General features: G+C 39.5%; 1 protein-coding gene across 9 annotated transcripts in view; it reads left to right on the top strand.

The window, feature by feature from the left end:
• LOC143100347 (uncharacterized) overlaps window positions 1-21,331 on the top strand; it is a 60,436-nt gene that overhangs the window by 35,652 nt on the left and 3,453 nt on the right. For all 9 annotated transcript variants that reach the window (XM_076263433.1, XM_076263428.1, XM_076263427.1 and 6 more), the window contains one exon: window positions 16,843-16,929. In XM_076263433.1, the coding sequence (XP_076119548.1) occupies window positions 16,843-16,929 (87 nt within the window). The remainder of the gene's footprint in view (window positions 1-16,842; window positions 16,930-21,331) is intronic.

Genomic DNA, 21,331 nt, shown 5'->3' with positions numbered 1-21,331 from the left:
AGAAAGCCTACGGTAGAATGAGCGGGAGAAAGAACGATAGATTGGCCATACGTTCGGATTTAGGCCGGACATATGGATTTTAAAAGCCCTGTCCGCGTCCGGCACAGCCTCAAGCCGGACGCTCATTTGTTTTCCTTTTTGGAGTTGCGCTTGGCATCTAAAATCGTTGCTCGGACGCAGCATCATTTCACAAACTATGGACGCGAAGACTGCTGGTCAAATTATGTGCAGTGCTTCGCAATCAGGAAATACTGTATATGTTAAGTTGATCTGTTTGCATCTTTCCAAGTCTGTCTAACTGTCTATCTGTCTAAGTTATAATAGCCTACCTGTAATATCTGCCAGCAGCTTGCTTGCCAGCGTTTCCCAGTAGGCTAGGCCTACTTCGCAAAAGTTGTGAACTAACCGCATATTTTTTGAATGTCGGCGACTGGCTACATAAAAAAAAAAAAATGTGCGTTCATAATACGAGCGTGCTTGAGATGAAACCAGCAGTTTTCAGCAGGATCATGCGAAACAAGTCAATGGTTTTACAATGTTTCAGTCAAGCTTTGGTTGGTTTAGATACAACTGGTATGCAAAATGTAAAGTAGTGGATTAACTTTAATTTGCTGTGCTGCATATTGGACAATAGATGCACATAGTAAATTATATAAAGTAGGCTTATTAAAATATGTAAATAACTTAGTCTAACTGTGAAAAAAATATTGAAGGGAATCCAGTCCAGTGCACATGTCTTTGGCAAGTAGCCTAGGCTACAACAGACACAGCAGTAAGCAAAACCAAATATGTACAGCCAGCTTCAAAAGCAAGCAGCCCAGACCCTAAAATTGGCCATTTATAGCTTTGAAGGTAATTCACACACAATTATTTTTCTTTCGCCAAAATATATTTGGTAACTTCTGTAGACATCCAAAATGGGGTGGGGGTTAAAATTAGTAGGAAAAAAAAAACTATTGCATAAACAGTCATATATATATCTTTTTGACGTTGTTGGTCTTAAGTTTCATTTAGATGTCTTGAAAAGGTCTTAAAAGTCTTTAAATTTGCACTTGGAAAATGTGCAGATACCCTGAGAAAGACCGTTGATTAGCTAGCTCATTTAAAATATCCTAAACTTTTTTTGACCCTGCCTCTTAAAAAAAATCAGAATCGAGAATCGTTAGGAACCGGAATCAAAAGAAGAAATCGCAATTGGAATCGGAATCGTTCAAATTCAAACGATACCCAACCCTATCTATGACTGGGAGTTTAATTAAGCTATGTAAGGGATAATAAACAAAACACGCTGTTCGACTATACAAAGTTAATACATATTCTAGATGGTAGAACGACGCGAAGCAGAGGAAAGTGTATTAACTTTTTATAGTCGAACGCCGTACAGTCCATTATCCCGCTTATTCCACTGTTGCCACTTGCGTTGTGCTCATATTCTGTTATAATGTAAACTTTTTTAATCTCTAAAATTGTCTCGTTTGTAGAACTACTTCTTTCCGCCACATATCAACTAATTTCTCCACTTCCAGGACAAACTGCTGTTACTAGTTCTAAATGGATGGTTGCTATGGCCAAAGGCCAGTCATTAGTTCCATCTCTCCCGTTGTCAAGCAGGCATATCTCAGAATTCTGATGAACCTTAGCTTTGAAACATTGCTATTTTACTTAGCCTACATGTCATCCAACTAGCTAAAATCCACCTCCGTCATATGCTACAATGTTGCTATGTTCTGAACATCTGCATTTTACAGCTTGGATGCAACGTGACAGTTCATTTAAACTTAACGAGAAGTGTGATACGGTTAGCAAATTGGATCTACTTCATAGGTGTGCAAATAAAATTTGGTTAATGCACATTCTAAATTACGCAGGTCAATGGGAAATTCAACCAAGCAGTGGAATAAGGTGCGCTATAACACTGCTGTGGAATATGACCACCGGTCTGGTTTTGTTTTTGGGTCTGTTAAGGCTGGGTGCATTAGTAAAGTGCATCAGTACCGTTGGTGTCTGCCAGCAACAAGTCAAAGGGTGTAGAGAAATGACTTAATGGCCCCTATTTTGCACCCTGGCGCATGGCGTAAAACTAATTTTCCACCCAGCGCAAAGTTTATTTTCTTACTTTGCACGTCTATTTTCTAAACAATGTGCCCAGGGTTGTGGTAATTAACAGCCCAGGGAGTGACCTAGGGCATTGTCTAAAAATCGATATCTTACACTACCTAAAACGCATTACGCCACTGACCAAGAGAAACCTGGACAGAAGTCTATGGCGAGTTGTTTATATGTTATTTTAAGAGTGCATTTTCAACAGTCATATTGGCGGGTGCACAACGCACCATCCTTCTATCATCCATTAACGCAAGTCCATGCAAAACATTACAAATTACACGATTACAATAGGAAACATAATTAGAATAAAGATATTACGAAATACATCTCACGATGACTAGTTATTCACCATCATTTGCAAATTGGTAATGACGGTTAAAAGTGATTAGGGGAGAGGCGAGAGACACATATGGAGTACAGTGGAAGACACACTGTCACGAGATATAAGCAACTCCTCTGCAGGATAAATGTTGTTTTGCTCAGTCAAATTCATTTCAAATTCATTTATTTATTAGAGGATAACCCCTTGAGATGAACATCTCATTTTCGAGGGGGTCCTCAGAGTAACACAAAACACACTCACACATACTAAAGCTCTTCCTCACAACCAACCACCCCAGCCTGTCCCACCACTGTCCAAAACATATTCACATGATCAATATGGTAAGATATTAAGATATTACAGGAGAGAACTAGGGCTGCACGATATTAGGAAAACATGCGATATGCGATAACATTATTGAGTACTGCGATAACGATATAATTTGCGATATTTAAATATACTGCTCAAAAAAGTTTTTCCACACATTTTTTGAAACCTTCTTCCCTTTTCTCCATTCTCAAACTACATTCACAGAATGTCTGACAGTTCTTCCAAAATAAAACACTCGCCTCAAAAGTTTTACTTGTGCTCAGAACCAAACAGTGTCAGAGTACTGATCCAGTGTATGATTGAAGTGTTCCCTTAATTTTTTTGAGCAGTATATTTAATGTTTTTTTTTTCATTCTGCTTGCTGCAAGCATACACTGTAGGGTTGGGGGGGGGTAAATGTATAATTACAGAAATAAATGTATCATTTTCTACATAAACAATATAAAATATCATGTAGCCTAGGCTATATATGGCCTGATGAAAGTGGACAGCTAAGAGACCTACTGACTAGGCTATCGACGTTGTGTGGAAGATCTGCTCCTAATCCTCATAAAAGACGGATGGACAGCCAATCTGAACACTTGTGCACCAACCAGCAGAATATTCCACATTGCCAGCCTTCGATGGGCCTAGCAAAGAAGCTACTTAAGCTATATTGCGGTAGTCATCTCAGTCTGTAACCTCATACGCTGTGCATCCCACTTTATTAGGCTACCGGCATGCCGACTACGAGGGCAGCGGAAAGTGAAAGTAATTGGGCTTCAATCGCACAGTCCAGGATAAGAAGTAGGTTAAACAACTTTTACAAATAACGAATCCTGATTACCTCTGTGCTGCTGTTTGGGGCTTTTGCTAAATGCAAATCATGAAATACAAGCCTTACAGACAGTGAAAGACAGATATCTTCTGATATAACGATAACGAAATAAATTGTTTATTTTAACGCGGTGGAGAAGGACGCATTTGCGCTGTGTTTGTAACACGGCATCCTTCATAAAACCAAAATATTTCCATATAACAGACGCATTCCTTTTAGTCACTAATTCCTCTTCACGAAAGTGTAACCTACCTCGCTCGACTCACTATCTTCAGCCATCACGACTTAGCTCCCGCTTCAACACCTAAAACACCACACACCTAAACTGGTAGGGGACGGGCTTCTTGGGCAGCATGACAGCATCGGTTTGGTAAAATATGTTGACATTCAGAATGTGAATACACCATAAACTTTATGGAATGCGCAAGGCACAGAAAATGTATCGAAATTTATCGAAAATTAAGTAATCTTTGCGGTATGTCCATCGCAAGCGTTGATATCGCGATAACGATAGATTTTAGATATATCGTGCAGCCCTAGAGAGAACCATATTTAGAAAAGCCACCAAAACAAACAAATATCTAACTTATATAGAAAAATACATATACACACACACACACACATATGCATGCAAACATGCATCCATGCATACATACATACTGTACATACATACATACATACATACATACATACATACATACATGCACACGTACATACATATACATACATACTGTACACATACACATGTACACATAAAGGCACATATCCACTAGTGCAAACATACATACATAATCTCCTAATAAGGGCATTAATGAGAGAAGGTGCATTAATTAAAAAAGTGCAAGTCATACACCAAGTAAACATTTACATTGGTCACTGGATTGCAAGTAAGATAAGAGGGATGCCTTAAAGAGTGGAAAGGAAGAGATAGACCTTAAGGAACAAGGCAAGCTGTTCTTCTTAATCTGTTGTGTGAAGCAATTAATTGAACGGTATAACGATCTTAAGTTATAGTTTACTTTTTTCACTATAGAGTCAATATGAGGCCTGAAGGAAAGACTAGAGTCGATCCAGAGGCCCAAATATTTAAATTCCTCAACATTCTCCATAAAAGTACCATCTGAGAATTTAATTGTTATACTATTACCTTGGATATGTCGGGCAGACCTAGTGGCAAATAACATGCTGTATGACTTTGTTTTATTCAGAATGGGTCCATTATCTGAGAACCACTTTTGAATAGTATTAAAATCAAGTTGCAGTGAGGATGGAATCAAATTAATTTCATGTTTTGATGAATAAATAACTGTATCATCAGCATACAGGAGAGTTTGACTGTCCAAACACATTTGTGGGAGGTCATTAATGAAAATAGAAAACAAAAGAGGGCCTAAACAAGAACCTTGTGGAACACCCTTTTCCATTATCGTGAACTGGGAGAGAGCACCATTGAAAAGTACACACTGACATCTGTAGTGAAGATATGAATTAAACCATAAAATGGACTGTTCAGAAAGACCAATGTTATGTCATTTATCAAGGAGAATATAGTGATCAACTAGATCAAACGCTTTGGTAAGATATATAAATATTGCTCCAGTGGACATATTATTGTCCAAAGAAGATGTAACATCATTAACAAATTTAGTGAGAGCAGTAGTGGTGGAATAATTGGGCCTAAATTCTGATTGGTTTAGAGAAAGAATAGAAAACTCGTTAATATATTTAAACAGTCTCTTGAATATAATTTTTTCAAATACTTTTACTACATTACTAATAATTGAGATTGGTCTGTAATTATTAGGATCAAGTGGATCATCACTTTTGTACAAAGGTGTTACTCTAGCACACTTCCACATGACTGGAACTTTGCAAGTAGATATGGATAAATTAAATAGATCACATAATGGGTATGCTAGAACATGAGAAGCAATCTTGATAAACTTCATCTCCAGACCATCTATACCAGCACCACTTCCAGATTTAATTTTGGAGATTGCCTGCTGTACCTCAATGGGAAGTATTGTGGTAAATGAGACTACGTTTACACGAAGCAGGGTATTTTCCTAAACGAATATCTGGCCATCTACGTTTGCAAATAAAACTGCATGTACACAAGACAGTTTTTTTTAAAAATGTGTTTACACAAACCCGTGTACATACATCATGAGCACGCCAAACCACAGTGGCAGTCTAACGATAGCCTCAAGCTCACATTAACCAATCAGAACTCTGAAAAGTCGCACGTGAGAACATGTAAATGTAAACATTGGTCGCACATTTGGTGTACTTCTGTTGCATACTGTGACGTTGGCTGCCCAAAACTCCGTTTACCACAGTTTAGAACCAAACGCATAAACGGAGTTTTCAAAAAAAAACACTTTGGCCGGAGTTTTTTTGGATAACCGTTTTACGGGGCGAATTCTCCGTTTGCGTCTAAATGAAAGGCTCAAACGTAGGGAAATGTCTTCGTTTATAAAAATACACATGCTTGTGTAAACGGGGTCTGAGAAAGAACTGTTTGCAACATCACTATTTACGTGGTTGAAGTAACAGAAATCAGGTGGGCGTAATTTACAAACTGAAGAAAAATGCTGATTAAAGGCGTCAGCTATAGAGGTGGGATCATTTATAATATTATTATTTATTCTTAGTTTTGTAAAGGAATTCTTATTAGGTTTACTCAGCATGCAATTCAGTTTTTTCCAGAAATGTTTTGGATTTGTAAAATCATTTGAGAGTGAATTTTTATAATAGTCAGATTTGGCCTTTCTTGTTTTAACAGTACACTCATTTCTTAACATGTTAAGTGGTGTCTTTTCCAGGCTTTGTCCCTTTGCTTAAAGAGATGTATTAAGTCACCAGTAATCCATCGTAAATGCCTACCCTTTCACTTTGACTGATGCCCATGGTGCATGTTTATCTATAACCTTTAGTATAAAATAACCTTTCAGTATAAAAGAAATTCCAGGCATCATCAACATAAGGAATTAATTCCAACCTGTTCCAGTTAATACATAACAAATCTTGAATAAATGCATCATTATTCATATTTTTGAATTGTCTTACCTTGATTATTTAGGTGGCAGACGAGGTAGCTTTATTTTCCAAACACAGAAGATAACTGAGTGGTCACTGAAGCAATCAGATAGAACACCTTAATCAGCAATTCTGTTGGGATGCGTGACCAGGATCCAATCTAAGAGAGACCTAGAGTTCCCCACCACTCTAGTGGGCTCCCGTATTAATTGAGTAAGATTTAGGCTTTTAAACTGATTGCTCTCTTTCAAAGAGGACCTATCAAGCCAATTTCGGTTGAAATCTCCCAATACTATAATTTCGTCAGAACAATTTAAGGAATTAATAGTACTAAGAATATTATTTGTTGATTCGGATGGAGAGTTAGGGGGTCTATAAATGTTTCCTATAATCAACCGTTTGTTTTGATGAAAACATTCTAACAAAAATGCATTCAAAATGCATGGGGCTTTCTCTTGAAATAATAAGCTCAGAAGATAGACTTGAGGATACATAAGTAGCAACTCCTCCACCACGACTGCCTCTATCTGCTCTATATAAATTATAGCCATCAAGACTTATTTCAGCATCACATACATTACTATTTAGCCAGGTTTTAGATAGAGTAATAACAGCAGGTTTGTTATAAGAGAGCCATGCTCTAAGAAGATCAATTTTATGAGGTAGACTCCTAATATTTAAGTGAATAACAAATAAGCCTTTACCCATGGTCATTCAGAAGTGGATAAGAGAGAAGGACATGAGATGGGATGGAAGAGCAACACACACAGACACACACACACACACACACACACACACACACACACATCCACACTCGTTTCTCTAGGCACACACAAACAAGCTGGGCCAGGACATTGAAAATAGGAAATAAAAAAAGGAAAGACTATCTGCCAATATATACTGAATGTTGTATTTACATCATTTACTTCTTAAACTCCCATATGAACAATGCAAAAAAGAGCCCTATTGACAGTATAGAAATAAATAAGTAAATAAATAAATTGCATCATGGAGATATGCTTCAAATTTTTATCAGCAAGGGCTTATAGAACACAATTTGCTTAAAGCAAAGACGTAGTGTGGGCTTCCGCTCTTGCCCACACTACGTCCAGGTCTCCAGTCCCTCTCAGAGTGAGAGTCTGGGAGAGAGGCCTGGAAATTGGGCGGCTTCGTTTTTGGCCTTCTGGCTTCGTTTTTGCGGCCTTCTGGCCGTGGCTTGATATTGTTTTGAATGTTAATTTTTGCCTAGTTTAATTATAATAAATTATTGATTATTTTCAAATTTATCCACCGTTGTCTGCCGTGTTTTGCCCTTGCTTTATTTAGTTTTGTTATAGTTCCCTGACCCCTAGCAGGGGACATAACAGTGGGTAACTGTTTTGTCTTTGACTGACACAACAGTGAAGTTAGTTTCACTTTGCCAATGAGTTCAAATAATAGACGAGTGCAAATGCATTAAGGCTATTCTATGCTAGGTTTTAGTAAAGCATGGTTTAGTGGAATGACAGTTCCATATGGTCTCGCAAACCGCCTCTTCAAATGCGCCGCTGACTGTCAAAATACCGATGCATTCTTTGACGTTGCGCTGTTAAAGGGAATGACAGATGCTATTTTAATTGGTTTAAATGATGTTTCTCCCCAAACACACCCATGACTGATTCAGGAAACCTAGGAACGCCTTGTTGCACCATCTGCCCGACGTTTGATAATGAAAACACTCCCAATGTGGACTGGACATCCTACTAAATTTGAATAAGCTTTTGACTAGTGACCATGCGCTTTAGACTGTCATAATAGGACCCAATATATGCTTCATATTTTCAGGAACAAACCAACAACCTGGAGAGAATGTTGATATTTCTAATGAATCCCATCCACTGTCAAATCCTGGTAAATCATAAGGGGCCCTATCATGACATTCTAAAGTGCATCGTCACTCGTCAAAAGTCTATTCAAATTTAGTAGGATGTCCAGTTGTACTGTAACAAATCGCCCTTATTTAAAAAGACTGATTGCCACTACGCATAAATAAGGTTACGGGCGGATCCAATAAGCAGGAAATCATGCTGGTTCAATGCAGATGAAGGCCGTTTAACTTAACTTAAACTGGCAAAATAATAAGAGTGATAAGAGTGTATATTACAGAAAGAAACCCAACATATGAGATTGATTCACTCTGTATTGTAATGCACGAACTCGCGGCCACTCGGCGCACAACTGAAGGCCGGACACATAATTAACAACAAAGTTTCACAATGCCCCAACAAATACCCCCCAGAGTTCAGTGCCCAATAGTCCTGACATCAATCAGATGACTCAAACAGTCCAAAACACAAACGTGATCCCCGGAATAGGAAAAAGTTCTTGCGCTTACAGTCTGTTGAGAAGTCGTTCCTTATACAGTTGCGAAACGCAATCTCACCAAAACACGCGCGTTAGGAAAAGGATCCTTTGCTTGCTGTAATCCAATGACTTCGGAAAAGAATGATAATCCACAGCACTCGTGGATACAGAGGAAGAATCACGGTAAGTTCAGCATGCAAGGCCTCTAACGCGCGTTACTCCACACAGCCGGCTTCACACAGGTAACTCTCGGGGCGAGCGCTCTTCTCGCGCCTCCATTTAAACAAAGTGCAATAAAAGTCACTCCTACCCAAAACGCGCGTCCAACAGTCAGCTGACATCAAATTTACATACATGGCATATTAAACAGAGAGAAAATACTAATACATTTTCATACAAACAACCATGTAAAAAGGTGATTTTGGCAACCTTTACATTCCCCCCCCCCAGCCAGCGGCTTATCGGGACCATAGTAGGGCTTCATGTCTACCACATTTACACTATCCACCTTTACTTTGTCAGTCAACCAACGAACACGGTAATTTATGGGACCCAACTTTTTCTCTACCTTAACAGGCCCTGACCATCTGGGTGCAAGCTTGGCAGAGAACTTTGTGGAGGCTTTAGACAGTGGGTGTGTCCTAATCCAGACTAGGTCTCCGACTGCAAAGTGTACATATTTGCACCGTGCATTATAGTACCTTGCTTGTCTAGCCTTGGCTACACTGACGTGTCTTTCAACCTCTTTCATGAGCTGAGTGTGTGTGTGTAGTGTATGGTATGCAGGTGTGTCAGAAACAAGAGATTTGTGTATGAGACGCTCTAGGGCAGGGGTCCCCAACCTTTTATGTACCATGGACCGGTTTGTTTCCTATTTTTTTTTCACGGACCGGGGGGGGTGGGGGGGTCGGGGGTTCCATGTTCCATATGTGTTGTGCATGAATTACTTGAAAAGAACTAGCTCCAGTTATGTATGAACAGTGAAGGTAACGATCTCTTAAACATGTGAAAAACGTGAACTTGAAGAAGTGAAAATTGAACAATAAGAACTATGAATATTGAACAACTTGAAACTACATCTATAAGTGTGAACATGCTTAACAAAATATGGGAACAAAACATGGGAACTAAACGTGCATTACGAATATAATCAGTGGGAGCCCTGTGCTTGTTTCCCTGCAACAAGAAGGTTCCATCTGGGGGTGATGGAAGACAGTGACACCCTCAGTGTGTTTGAAATGTCCAGTCGATCTCGGGATATTCTGCTTTGGTTTTGATCCAAAAACCCGCCAGAGAGGTTTCCTTATACACACTCTTAAGACCACCGTCATTTGCAATTTCGATCAACTGCCACGCTGACAAGTTAGGACTATTCGAGATATTCACAAATCACCATTGGTTTGCCGTGGATCTTTGGAGGATGGGAAGTAACGCTCAAACTCATCTGAAAGCGCAACAAGGTGATCGCGCACCAGCTGCGAGAGAAAGGGCCCTGCCTCAGTCTCTCCCAAAACTCCCACTACTGTTTGGAACATATCAAATACACCCTGGTCCACTCGTCGTCCCCACAAATCAAGCTTGGCTTTAAATGCAGCGACTTTATCTGCCAGTTTAAAGACAGTCGTCATTCTGCCCTGGAGTGACAGGTTGAGGTCATTAAGCAACCCGAATATGTCTTACAGGTAAGCGAGTTTTGACACCCAGTCCTCATCACAAAAATGTGCAGCTAACGGTGAGTTTTTTTCTGTAAGAAATCTCTGCTGCGACTCTCGCAACTCAAACACTCTGGCCAGTGACCTGCTAAAGATGCTTGTTTTTTGTTGCTCATTCTAGTAGTTTAGCTAACTTCGTGTGACACTACTGTTCGCTAAGAAGGTGAAGTGAGCTGACTTGAGGCTACGCAGCGCTTAGGGGGTGAAGGTGCTGAAGGCAGGACAGACAGACGTAAGAAAATAGACCTTGCAAAATGCAAACATGCGTGCAATCAAACAACTGCATGTAGGCCTATGCCATGTAAAAACGTGACATTATTGCGAATTAAATTTAATTTATTTTGCATGCATTTTTTTTTAAAACTCATGTCGTAGGCTACGGCCCGGTTAGGAATGTCCCGCGGCCCGGTACCGGTCCGCGGCCCGGTGGTTGGGGACCGCTGCTCTAGGGGACCTTTGATGTTTCGCCCAAGAGCTAACACAGCAGGGGTCACGCCAGTGCCCTCGTGGACTGCGGTGTTGATGGCCAGGCGGAACTCAGGCAGCCATCGGTCCCAGTCTTGATGGTGGTCTTCAACATAGGACGCAATCATGAGCCTCAGAGTTTAGCAGTGGTGAGCTTCTGAGTCATGCCCCAGGATCCACAAAGGCTGGTCAACAGCTGGCTTGTTAATTGCGGACCGCGGTCAGAAACCAGAAAGGCTAGCACCCCCCCAGCGGGTGAAGATATCATTCTTCAGGATCTGACACACCTTTGGGGTCTTGGCATCCTTCAGAGCAAAAAGTTCCACCCACTTGCTAAAGTAGTCAACAACGACCATAAGAGTTGAATTACGGGCTTTGCTGAATGGAAGGGGTCCCATGAAGTCCACGCCGATCATCTCACCCGGTGCCTTGAACTCTGTTGACTGGAGCAGACCAGCTGGCTTGACAATCGAAGCCTTGTACTGTTGGCACTTCTGGCAAGCACGGACATGGCTCCACACGTCTCTCCTAATGTCTGGCCACCATGCCACCTCTAGGATCTTAAGGAGCGTCTTCATCATCCCCAAATGTCCACCGAATGGGCTGTCATGGAAGTATGCCAGAAATTCACTAATCATCACAGCACGAACTGGTCTGGTAGTTAAAACCACCATACTTGGAGGGTACGCCGTGGTAGAGCACACCTTGCTGGAGCTGATAGTGAATTCGGCCAGGTGTAGGCTCCGAGATGGACTGGAAGTAGGGCTGGGACAACGCGTCGACGTAATCGATGACGTCGACGCAAAAAATACGTCGACGCAAAATATGAGCGTCGATTCGTCAAGCATAACATGTGCTGCTAAATATTTTGAATTTTACACCTTCAGTGTTACTGTGGCTGGGCACCACGAAATCAAAACCGGCCACCACACATTGATGTTCTATGTTGTAGTCCTACTATTTAAATTAAAGATAAGATAATTTCATTGAGCTGCACTTTTTACTCACACAGCCTTTCCTCGCCCCGCCCGCTCTCTCTCGTAACCAGCCCGCTGCTCCTCCTCTGCATGTGATTTAACAAATTATTCACGATTGTTGAAGGATTGTTGTTGCCACATAGAAGCACTGCATAGAACACAGTGGGGTAAATTGCTATTAAATCCGCTTAGCATCGTCGTGACCATGCTGCGCAAATTTGTTCAAAACTACAGCATTAAAGTTAAGGTAAACTCTGCTAAGGTCTTATCACAACGTAGTACATTGAGGAGACTAAACTAAGTTAAGTTTCAGTATGCAATCAAGCAGTATTTCAAAGCTAACGTTAGAAGACTGTTTGGATGTCAAGTTTAGCATGCTTACTTGCAGCTGCTTGTATTCGTTACTCAGGCTCATTTTATTGAATGTTTGCAAAATCCCGATGTAAATGGAAAAGTGTTTTCCAAGACTCAAAAGTGCTTGTCCAAAGGAGAAGTACGAACCGTTATTTGAACTAACTACGTTATGAATTGCATCCACACATCAGCAGCCTTTTAACTGTGTTAATGTTAATTGCAAGGATTCCCACACGAACGTCTTAAAATGACTGAACTTTATTGAATGCTACCTCTGACTAAGAATGCATTACTTTGCACTTGTATAGTCTTTTATTTTGGAATCTTAAGAGCAATAAACATATATTACAATGTTAAAGAATTCATGTTTTTTCATTCATATATGTAAATAAACATGTATAAGTTGCTATTAGTGAATTAATTGGGAGATAATCGATAATCAAATCGAAATCGAATCGGACTGAAAAAATGAATCGTTAGATTAATCGATGCATCGAAAAAATAATCGCTAGATTAATCGTTTAAAAAATAATCGTTTATCCCAGCCCTAACTGGAAGAGCTCTTGGCACAGGGTGTCACTGCCTTCTGCCTTCTCCACCCCTGCAACCTTTGTGCCCACCACTCTTACTCCAGCAGAGGGTGACACTATTATACATGTGCACACAGCCAAGGCCAAACCGCCCATCAAAATGGAGTTTCCCCAGTTTGGGGAGTTAAGAAGCTCAAAAGATGTCACTGAGTTCATAGACCAGTGTGAGAATTTCTTTACGCTTCGACCACTGTCTGACATTGAGCTTATTGGCACCATCAATTCTGTTCTAAAGGGGCCGGCGCGGAGCTGGTGGATAGCTGCGTTTTGGGTAGGAGTGACTTTTATTGCACTTTGTTTAAATGGAGGCGCGAGAAGAGCGCTCGCCCCGAGAGTTACCTGTGTGAAGCCGGCTGTGTGAAGAATCACGGTAAGTTCAGCATGCAAGGCCTCTAACGCGCGTTACTCCACACAGCCGGCTTCACACAGGTAACTCTTTTTCATTCAATTTGTTTGTATTCAATCAACATTTTCATACAAACAACCATGTAAGAAGGTGATTTTGGCTACCTTTACACAGTTCACATTGAGAGGGGTTTCGTTATCAAACGTGGAGCGCATGGCGCAACAAGGTGTTCCTAGGTTTTTTAATCAGTCATATGGGTGTGTTTGGGGCGTAACATCATTTTAAACCAATGAGAATGACATCTGTCCTTCCCTTTATCGGCGCAACGCGCGATATGTGAAATAAATGCATCGGTATTTTGCCATTCAACGGCGCATTTGAAGGAGGCTGCTTGCGAGACAGTATGTAGTACTTTATGCCATGCGCTGGTGTGCAAAATACAGCCCAAGGAGTTTTTGTACCATAAATGTCATGTTTATTACAGTGCATGAAAATGCACTGTACTGTTCTTCCTAGGCTTCTTATTCTTCTTATTCTTATTCTTCTTCTAACGCACTTAATGCAGCTTCAACCGTTTAACGTAGAAACTTCATTCAAACTATGTTACGTAGGTCTTACTTAGGACATGGGTGCTATGTATTTTTCAGCTTTGTAACTTTTATACTTTTTAAACTATTAATTAAAAACAAATGAAAATTTCCCCATTGACTTAACATTATGATTATAACATCACAATACGGCCGTTAAGCAATTAGAATCCTATGGCAGGTGTTCGGGCCACCTGCATCAACTGCCAGTCTCAGGCTATAAGCATACAAACTGGCCCTATTAAGACTACACATCCTGTTCAACTGCTTCCTCTGCCAAAAACTGTTTCAAAATAAAAGTCCTCACTACAATATTTCACTGTTAAACAATTTAACCCTTTAAACTACTGAACTTTTTAACTGTTCAGCCATTGTAACTGTTACTTGTCATCAACTATGACTCCTACCCACTGTAGCTAGTTAGCTAAGTTAGCTAAGTAACTTGGTTAGCATAGTTAGCATGCTAGTATGTTAGCATGCTAGTTAGCATTTTTAGCAAAACTGTTAAAAATGATTAGCTAAGTTAGCTAAGCTAAGTTAGCTAAGTCACATGGTTAGCATAGTTAGCATGTTAACATGTTAGTTAGCATTTTTAACAAAACTGTTAAAAATGATTAGCTAAGTTAACTAAGCCACATGGTTAGCATAGTTAGCATGCTAACATGCTAGTTAGCATTTTTTGCAAAACTGCTAAAAATGATTAGCTAAGTTAGCTAAGTCACATGGTTAGCATATTTAGCATGCTAACATGCTAGTTAGCATTTTTAGCAAAACTGCTAAAAATGATTAGCTAAGTTAGCTAAGTAACATGGTTAGCATAGTTACCATGCTAACATGCTAGTTAGCATTTTTAGCAAAACTGCTAAAAATGATTAGCTAAGTTAGCTAAGTAACATAGTTAGTATGCTAGCATAGTTAGCATACTAGCATGTTAGCATGCTAATTAGAATTTTTAGCAAAACTGCTAAAAATAATTAGCTAAGTTAGCTAAGTAACATAGTTATCATAGTTAACATGCTAGCATGTTAGCATGCTAGTTAGCATTTTTAGCAAAACTGCTAAAAATGATTAGTTAAGTTAGCTAAGTAACATGGTTAGCATAGTTAGCATGTTAGCATGCTAGTTAGAATAGTTAGCATAACTACTAAAAATAAAAACATTAGCTAAGTTAACTAAGTTAAGTAACTTAGTTAACATTATTATCTTTGATAACATAGTTAGCATAACTTCTAGCAAACATTAGAGCCATTCCAAATGTCAGTTATCGTCAATTATCTACCTAAATAATTTAACCATTTAAATTATCCACCTATTTAACCGTTCAATCATTCCAACTATATTAAACCTTATCTACCAAGCAAATCATTTAACTATATAAACTATCCACCTATTTAACTGTTCAGTCATTCCAACTATATTAAACCTCATCTACCTAGCAACCAATATAGTTTGTTTTTACTCTGTATGATATTTTACATCATATTTTTTGCATTTTCATGCACTGTATTTCCTTCAGGAAATGCTTTTCTAGTTCTTCTTATTCTTCTTCTTCTAACGCGTTTAATGCAGCTTCAACCGTTTAACGTAGAAACTTCATTCAAACTTTGTTACGTAGGTCTTACTTAGGACAAGAGTGCTATGTATTTTTCATCTTTGTAACTTTTATACTTTTTAAACTATTAATTAAAAACTATCAAAATTTCCCCATTGACTTAACATTGCCCTTTATGACATCACAGCAATTAGAATCCTGTGGCAGGTGTTCGGGCCACCTGTTTCAACTGCCATTCTCAGGCTTTAAGCATACAAACTGGCCCTATTAAGACTACACATCCTGTTCAACTGCTTCCTCTGCCAAAAACTGTTTCAAAATAAAAGTCCTCACCACAATATTTCACTGTTAAACAATTTAACCCTTTAAACTACTGAACTTTTTAACTGTTCAGCCATTGTAACTGTTACTTGTCATCAACTATGACTCCTACCCACTGTAGCTAGTTAGCATGGTTAACATAATTAGCATGCTAGCATGTTAGCATGCTAGTTAGCATTTTTAACAAAACTGCTAAAAATGATTAGCTAAGTTAGCTAAGTAACGTGGTTAGCATAGTTAGCATGCTAGCATGTTAGCATGCTAGTTAGCATTTTTAGCAAAACTGCTAAAAATGATTAGCTAAGTTAGCTAAGTCACATGGTTAGCATAGTTAGCATGCTAACATGTTAGCATGCTAGTTAGCATAGTTAGCATAACTGCTAAAAATAATTAGCGAAGTTAGCTAAGTCACATGGTTAACATAATTAGCATATTATCATGCTAATTAGCATAGTTATCATAACTAATAAAAATTATTAGCTAGGTTAGCTAAGTCATATGGTTAGCATAGTTAACATTTTAACATTGTTAGCATGCTAGTTAGCATAGCAACTTGGTTAACATTATTATCTTTGTTAACATAGTTAGCATAACTGCTAGCAAACATTGGAGCCATTCCAACTGTTAGTTATCGTCAACTATCTGCCTAAATAAGTTAACCATTTCAATTATCAACTTATTTAACTGTTCAGTCATTCCAACTATATTAAACCTTATCTACCAAGCAAATAATTTAACCATATGAACGCATCATATTTTTGCATTTTCATGCACTGTATTTCCTTCAGGAAATGCTTTTCTAGTTAATTTTAACATTTGAACTCAACATGCAGTGATAGTCACATGTAAATATTGTAAATTGGGAAAAGGATGTAAGGATATCATCAGGGATCACATTCAGAGTGATTTTTAGAATGATAAACTATTCACATTTTCACTTGTGCTCGTGATGGCTGAGAATTGCATTGTGTATGTTTTCAGAACCAACAGCCCAGAGTGGAGGAGACCAGTCTGTTGTGAATATGGATGAAGCTGGGTCATCTGAGGGCCTGACAACTAACGGACAAGGTATGCAGTCATTCCCCAGAGAGTGGTAGTCATAATTCAAATGTCATAGTTCCCATGTGATTTAATTACTCTATATGTGCTAATTATGGCACATTCCATTTGTTTCCTAAGTGACTTAGAGCTGGTGGGTGACGTCATGTCTGTGTTAAAAACCCAAGCTGTTTGCGTTACAGTCGTCAACAAGTCGTGCTACCGTTTAACAATTGATTGTTTTTAGCTATTGCTATAAGATATACTGAAATATGTCAGTTTGTAATGAAGCTTTACACAAACAAACATCACAGCAATATAGCGACTGATAGAGGTTAGACAAATTGTTTCTACGACAAATTTAATGTCACCCAAATCAGACAGAACTGCTAATACACAGAGCATATCTACGGTTCGCGTTTACTGTTAATGGGGTCATTCCATGCCAAATCAACAGATGCCTCCCATCTGACCATCTTGGATTTGCTTCATACTTTATGTCAATAATGCTATAATACCCAAAAACTACTGTGCAAAAGTTTAGGCTTGTATCTACTTTATTTTCTGAGATATGGAGGCTTAAAAAACAGTCATTAGTCTGATAAAATGCTGTTTTTTAAAATCGCTAAGTTCCTTGGGTCATTACGTTTGAACAATTCATGCTAGATGCTTGAGGGAATATTGCACGACTGTAGATGTTTTCAAATGCAACGTTATTTGGCCCAGAGAATAATATTTGCCAAGTTATGGCATGTTGAATATGGCATTAAATTGAAAAAAATAGAAACTTTTGACCACTATATCTTCAAGCCGAACCACATCAGATCTTTTACATTTCTATATATGAAACACATATTGTAGTGCGTTTTTATTTATTGTTTAGCTAGAAATACTGTATGTCCGGAAGTATTCACAATCTATGATTTATGACACATTAAACATGATAAAAAAATAATTTCACATTTAAGTTTTATGTGTATTTCTCACATGTATGACAACGTCTTCCTTACAGACAATCATATAATTGAAAAGACTGTTATTATTGAGTTGGCAGCTTTACTCAAACTATATTAATGAAGGCATAAAAAATGGTTTACATGCCTATGGGTGTGTGTCTTTTTCCAAGGTTGGACATGTTAACTTGTACCATGTGATGTTTTGTTTATATAGCCATGTGTTTCAGTTAATAGTGTCTCTGTCCCCACCCCTCACTAATTATGACCGCCACGCAGTAGAGGTCTGCACTCCTGAGGTAGACCCGCGGGTCCCGACGCAAAAGAGTGCGGCGCAGGACAACTTTTGACAGCTCTTAGAGGGAGAGGTGCGTTCGCGTGTGCGGGACAAACCGATGATTTGCTGCACTCCCGCAAATTAAATATGTGCGTAAAATTGAATATGGAAATTATTATGACTGCCGCGCAGCGAAGCGGCGGTCATATAGGTTTAGTCAGATTTTTTTTTTTTTTCTTTTTCGCATGGCCAATTTTCCGTCAAGGATTACCGAGACACTGAAAGACCGGGGTGCACGAAACTGGGTGGGCATGTAGCCCCACAAGGATAGCATGGAACCATTGTTTTTCGTTTTGATCTGAAGCCCCCCCGCTGGACTGGACCCCCCGAAAGGAGGGTAGGGCGTTTTCTGTGAATATCTCGAGAACCGTAGGTTTTAGGAGGACCACCTTTTTTTTGTATGTTGATCTTAAGGGAACATGTCAACCCATTCCATAACCACTCATTTCATGTATAGCGCCACCTAGTTAAAAACTAAAAAGTAAAAATGAGGTGTTGTAATAGCAGGTATCTGTGACCTAACATGGTCAAAACTGCACGAAATTGGAAGTGTAGGATCATTATGACACCGTCTGAAAGCAGGCCAAGTTTCGTGGAAATCCGTTCATGGGGGGCCATACAGACCAACTGGCCTGTAGGTGGCCGGACACAGTTTTTTGTGAATATCTCGAGAACCGTAGGGCCTAGGAGGACCACCTTTTTTTGTATGTTGGTCTTAAAGCAACACCAAAACGATTTTTGTACCTTAAAATAATGTTTCCAAAATCGTTTCAGTGGTTCATCAACTCATAACAAGGTGAACGGCACTTTCTGAATTCGCTTCGTAGCCCTCTATCGGCTATGACCGCACTATGTAAGTTTGCCGGATTGGGTAGCGGATCTGTAGTTCGATGGAATGAGACATAAGAAACTAAAGTTTGACTTGCATCTGATGTCGCAATACATTATACTTTCATAAAATCATGCAACATGTTCTACCTTGTCTGTGGACATTGTTATTTGCAAAGCCGGTGCTGGATAAACAAATGGTGCGTGTGACAGAGGAAAAGTTCTTTGGTGTTGCTTTAAGGGGCCATGTCAACCCATCCCATTACCACTTATTTCATGTATAGCGCCACCTAGTTAAAAATTAAAAAGCAAAAAATTAGGTGTTTTAATCACAATATCTCTGGCTGACATGGTCAAAACTGCACGAAATTGAAAGTGTAGGATTATTATGACACCCTCCAAATGCATGCCAAGTTTCGTGGACTTTCGTTCATGGGGGGCCATACAATAAATTAATTTATCTGTACATTTTGTGACCGTACACCAACAGAGTTTTCTGTGAATATCTTGAGAACCGTAGGGCCTAGGATGACCCATTTTTTGCGTATGTTTGCCTCTAGGGGTCATGTTAACCCATTCCATATGCGCACATGTGCATACACACGTGCATAAACAGATACACACGCACACACATACATTCACAGTAATCATACATATGACATACTCACACAGTAGACATATGTACGCATGCATGCACATGCACACACACAGGCACATACACAGCAGAGTTTCCGCTAGAAAAAAATGGTGCCGGTCAAAGTGGCAGAGGTTTCGTTTTCCGGACATTTTGATGATATGCCGGTCAAATATCCTATTATCCCTTCTTAATTAGTCAAACTGAGGAAAACTGGAGACAGGCTATGTAGCTTAAAGAATTACATAATCTGTATAGAATGCAACATGTTCATTAGACTAACCTAAACATGCCTAACAAGATCTAGCCAGTATCTTTTCATGGACAGCAAGAGTCCGCTTCGTTCGTTGTTTTAAAAAGGCTACATTGTTTGTTGCTGCTACCCACGTTATCTCAGTGGTGACTGTTTAACTTGCACAGATGTGCACAAGAATGAGCGCTCACACCACTACCCCCCAATGCTATGCCTCTTTATTTTATAACAATAAATTAAGAAATGTTTCCTATTCTGGGAAATGTTTAGTTTCTTTTTCTTTCGGCAGCGGTTCAATGATAATTGTGCCAGAAATTATCCGCGGATCGCCTCATCAAGGAGGCCCTAACCCTGCAGATCATAGACAGAGAACGCATAAACCTACTGTATGCTTTGGGTAAAGAACACTTTGCATGTCCAATGTACACGGAGAATGACAGTGTCTTGGAGCGGCCGCACCCCCCGCAACTCCACTTCCAATGTCACTGATTCCGACAGATACGCCCGACACTTCTGCTTTTTATCTGGTGGTGGTGGAGTTGACCGGACATCTGAGGCTTCAGACGTTACCAATTTATCATCATCCATCGCGTCTGGCCTCTGAAAAAACGTTTAAGGCTAGTCTGCCTGGGCCTGGCCATGTTTGAACCGCCTCTCATTTGTTTGTTGTTTAACATGGACGTTTTAAGCGTGCGCTTCCTATTTAAAATGCAGCATAGGTTATGCGTGTTGTTTAATAACGTTCAAACGGTAGAGCCTGTTCATTTAAAAACATAGCCAGAGGACGTATAATATAGGTTTAGGCCTACATATTAAGGCTTATTCTCAAATTCAGATTGCGTTAGGGGACGGGATTATTAGCCAATTTCAATCGGACAATTTGACCGGAGAGATTTAATTTTGTCGGACATTTCATTTTTTTTCCGGCCAATGTCCGGTAATTACCGGACAATGGAAACCCTGATACACAGGCACACACACAAGCACATGCACGCACACACACACACACACCCACACACACATAAACATAAACATGTACACGCACACAATTCAAGGATTTCTCAGAATTATGAACAGGCAAGATGGGGGTGGGGTTGTATAAAATGTATTTTACATGTGAAATCTATGAACTAATCATCTTTTGGTACTTGTTGTCTAGCAGATACCAGTGAGAATTGAGTGTGCATAATGTAATTCAGTGAGACAGTTAGAACCATATATGCCTTTCAGCGTGACTTATTTTTGTGGAAAATATGTGCTGGACTGGTCGGCGGTCATATTTTGTACCGCTCTGCGGTACATCTAGTTAGCCTTGTCACTGCCTCACCTGTTTCTTGTTATGTTCATTAAGAGACAGTTTCTGACATGTTGTGGCCAACATGTTTCTCCAATCCAGATTTAGATTTAAGGCCAGACAAGGCACACCA

Source organism: Alosa pseudoharengus, unplaced genomic scaffold (genome assembly GCF_046254945.1).
Source record: "Alosa pseudoharengus isolate Yale_2024_CS ecotype anadromous, Long Island Sound unplaced genomic scaffold, YU_APseudo_1.1 YU_APseudo_1.1_scf_3, whole genome shotgun sequence".
Taxonomy (NCBI): domain Eukaryota; kingdom Metazoa; phylum Chordata; class Actinopteri; order Clupeiformes; family Clupeidae; genus Alosa; species Alosa pseudoharengus.
This window is presented reverse-complemented; position numbering and strand designations above follow the sequence as displayed.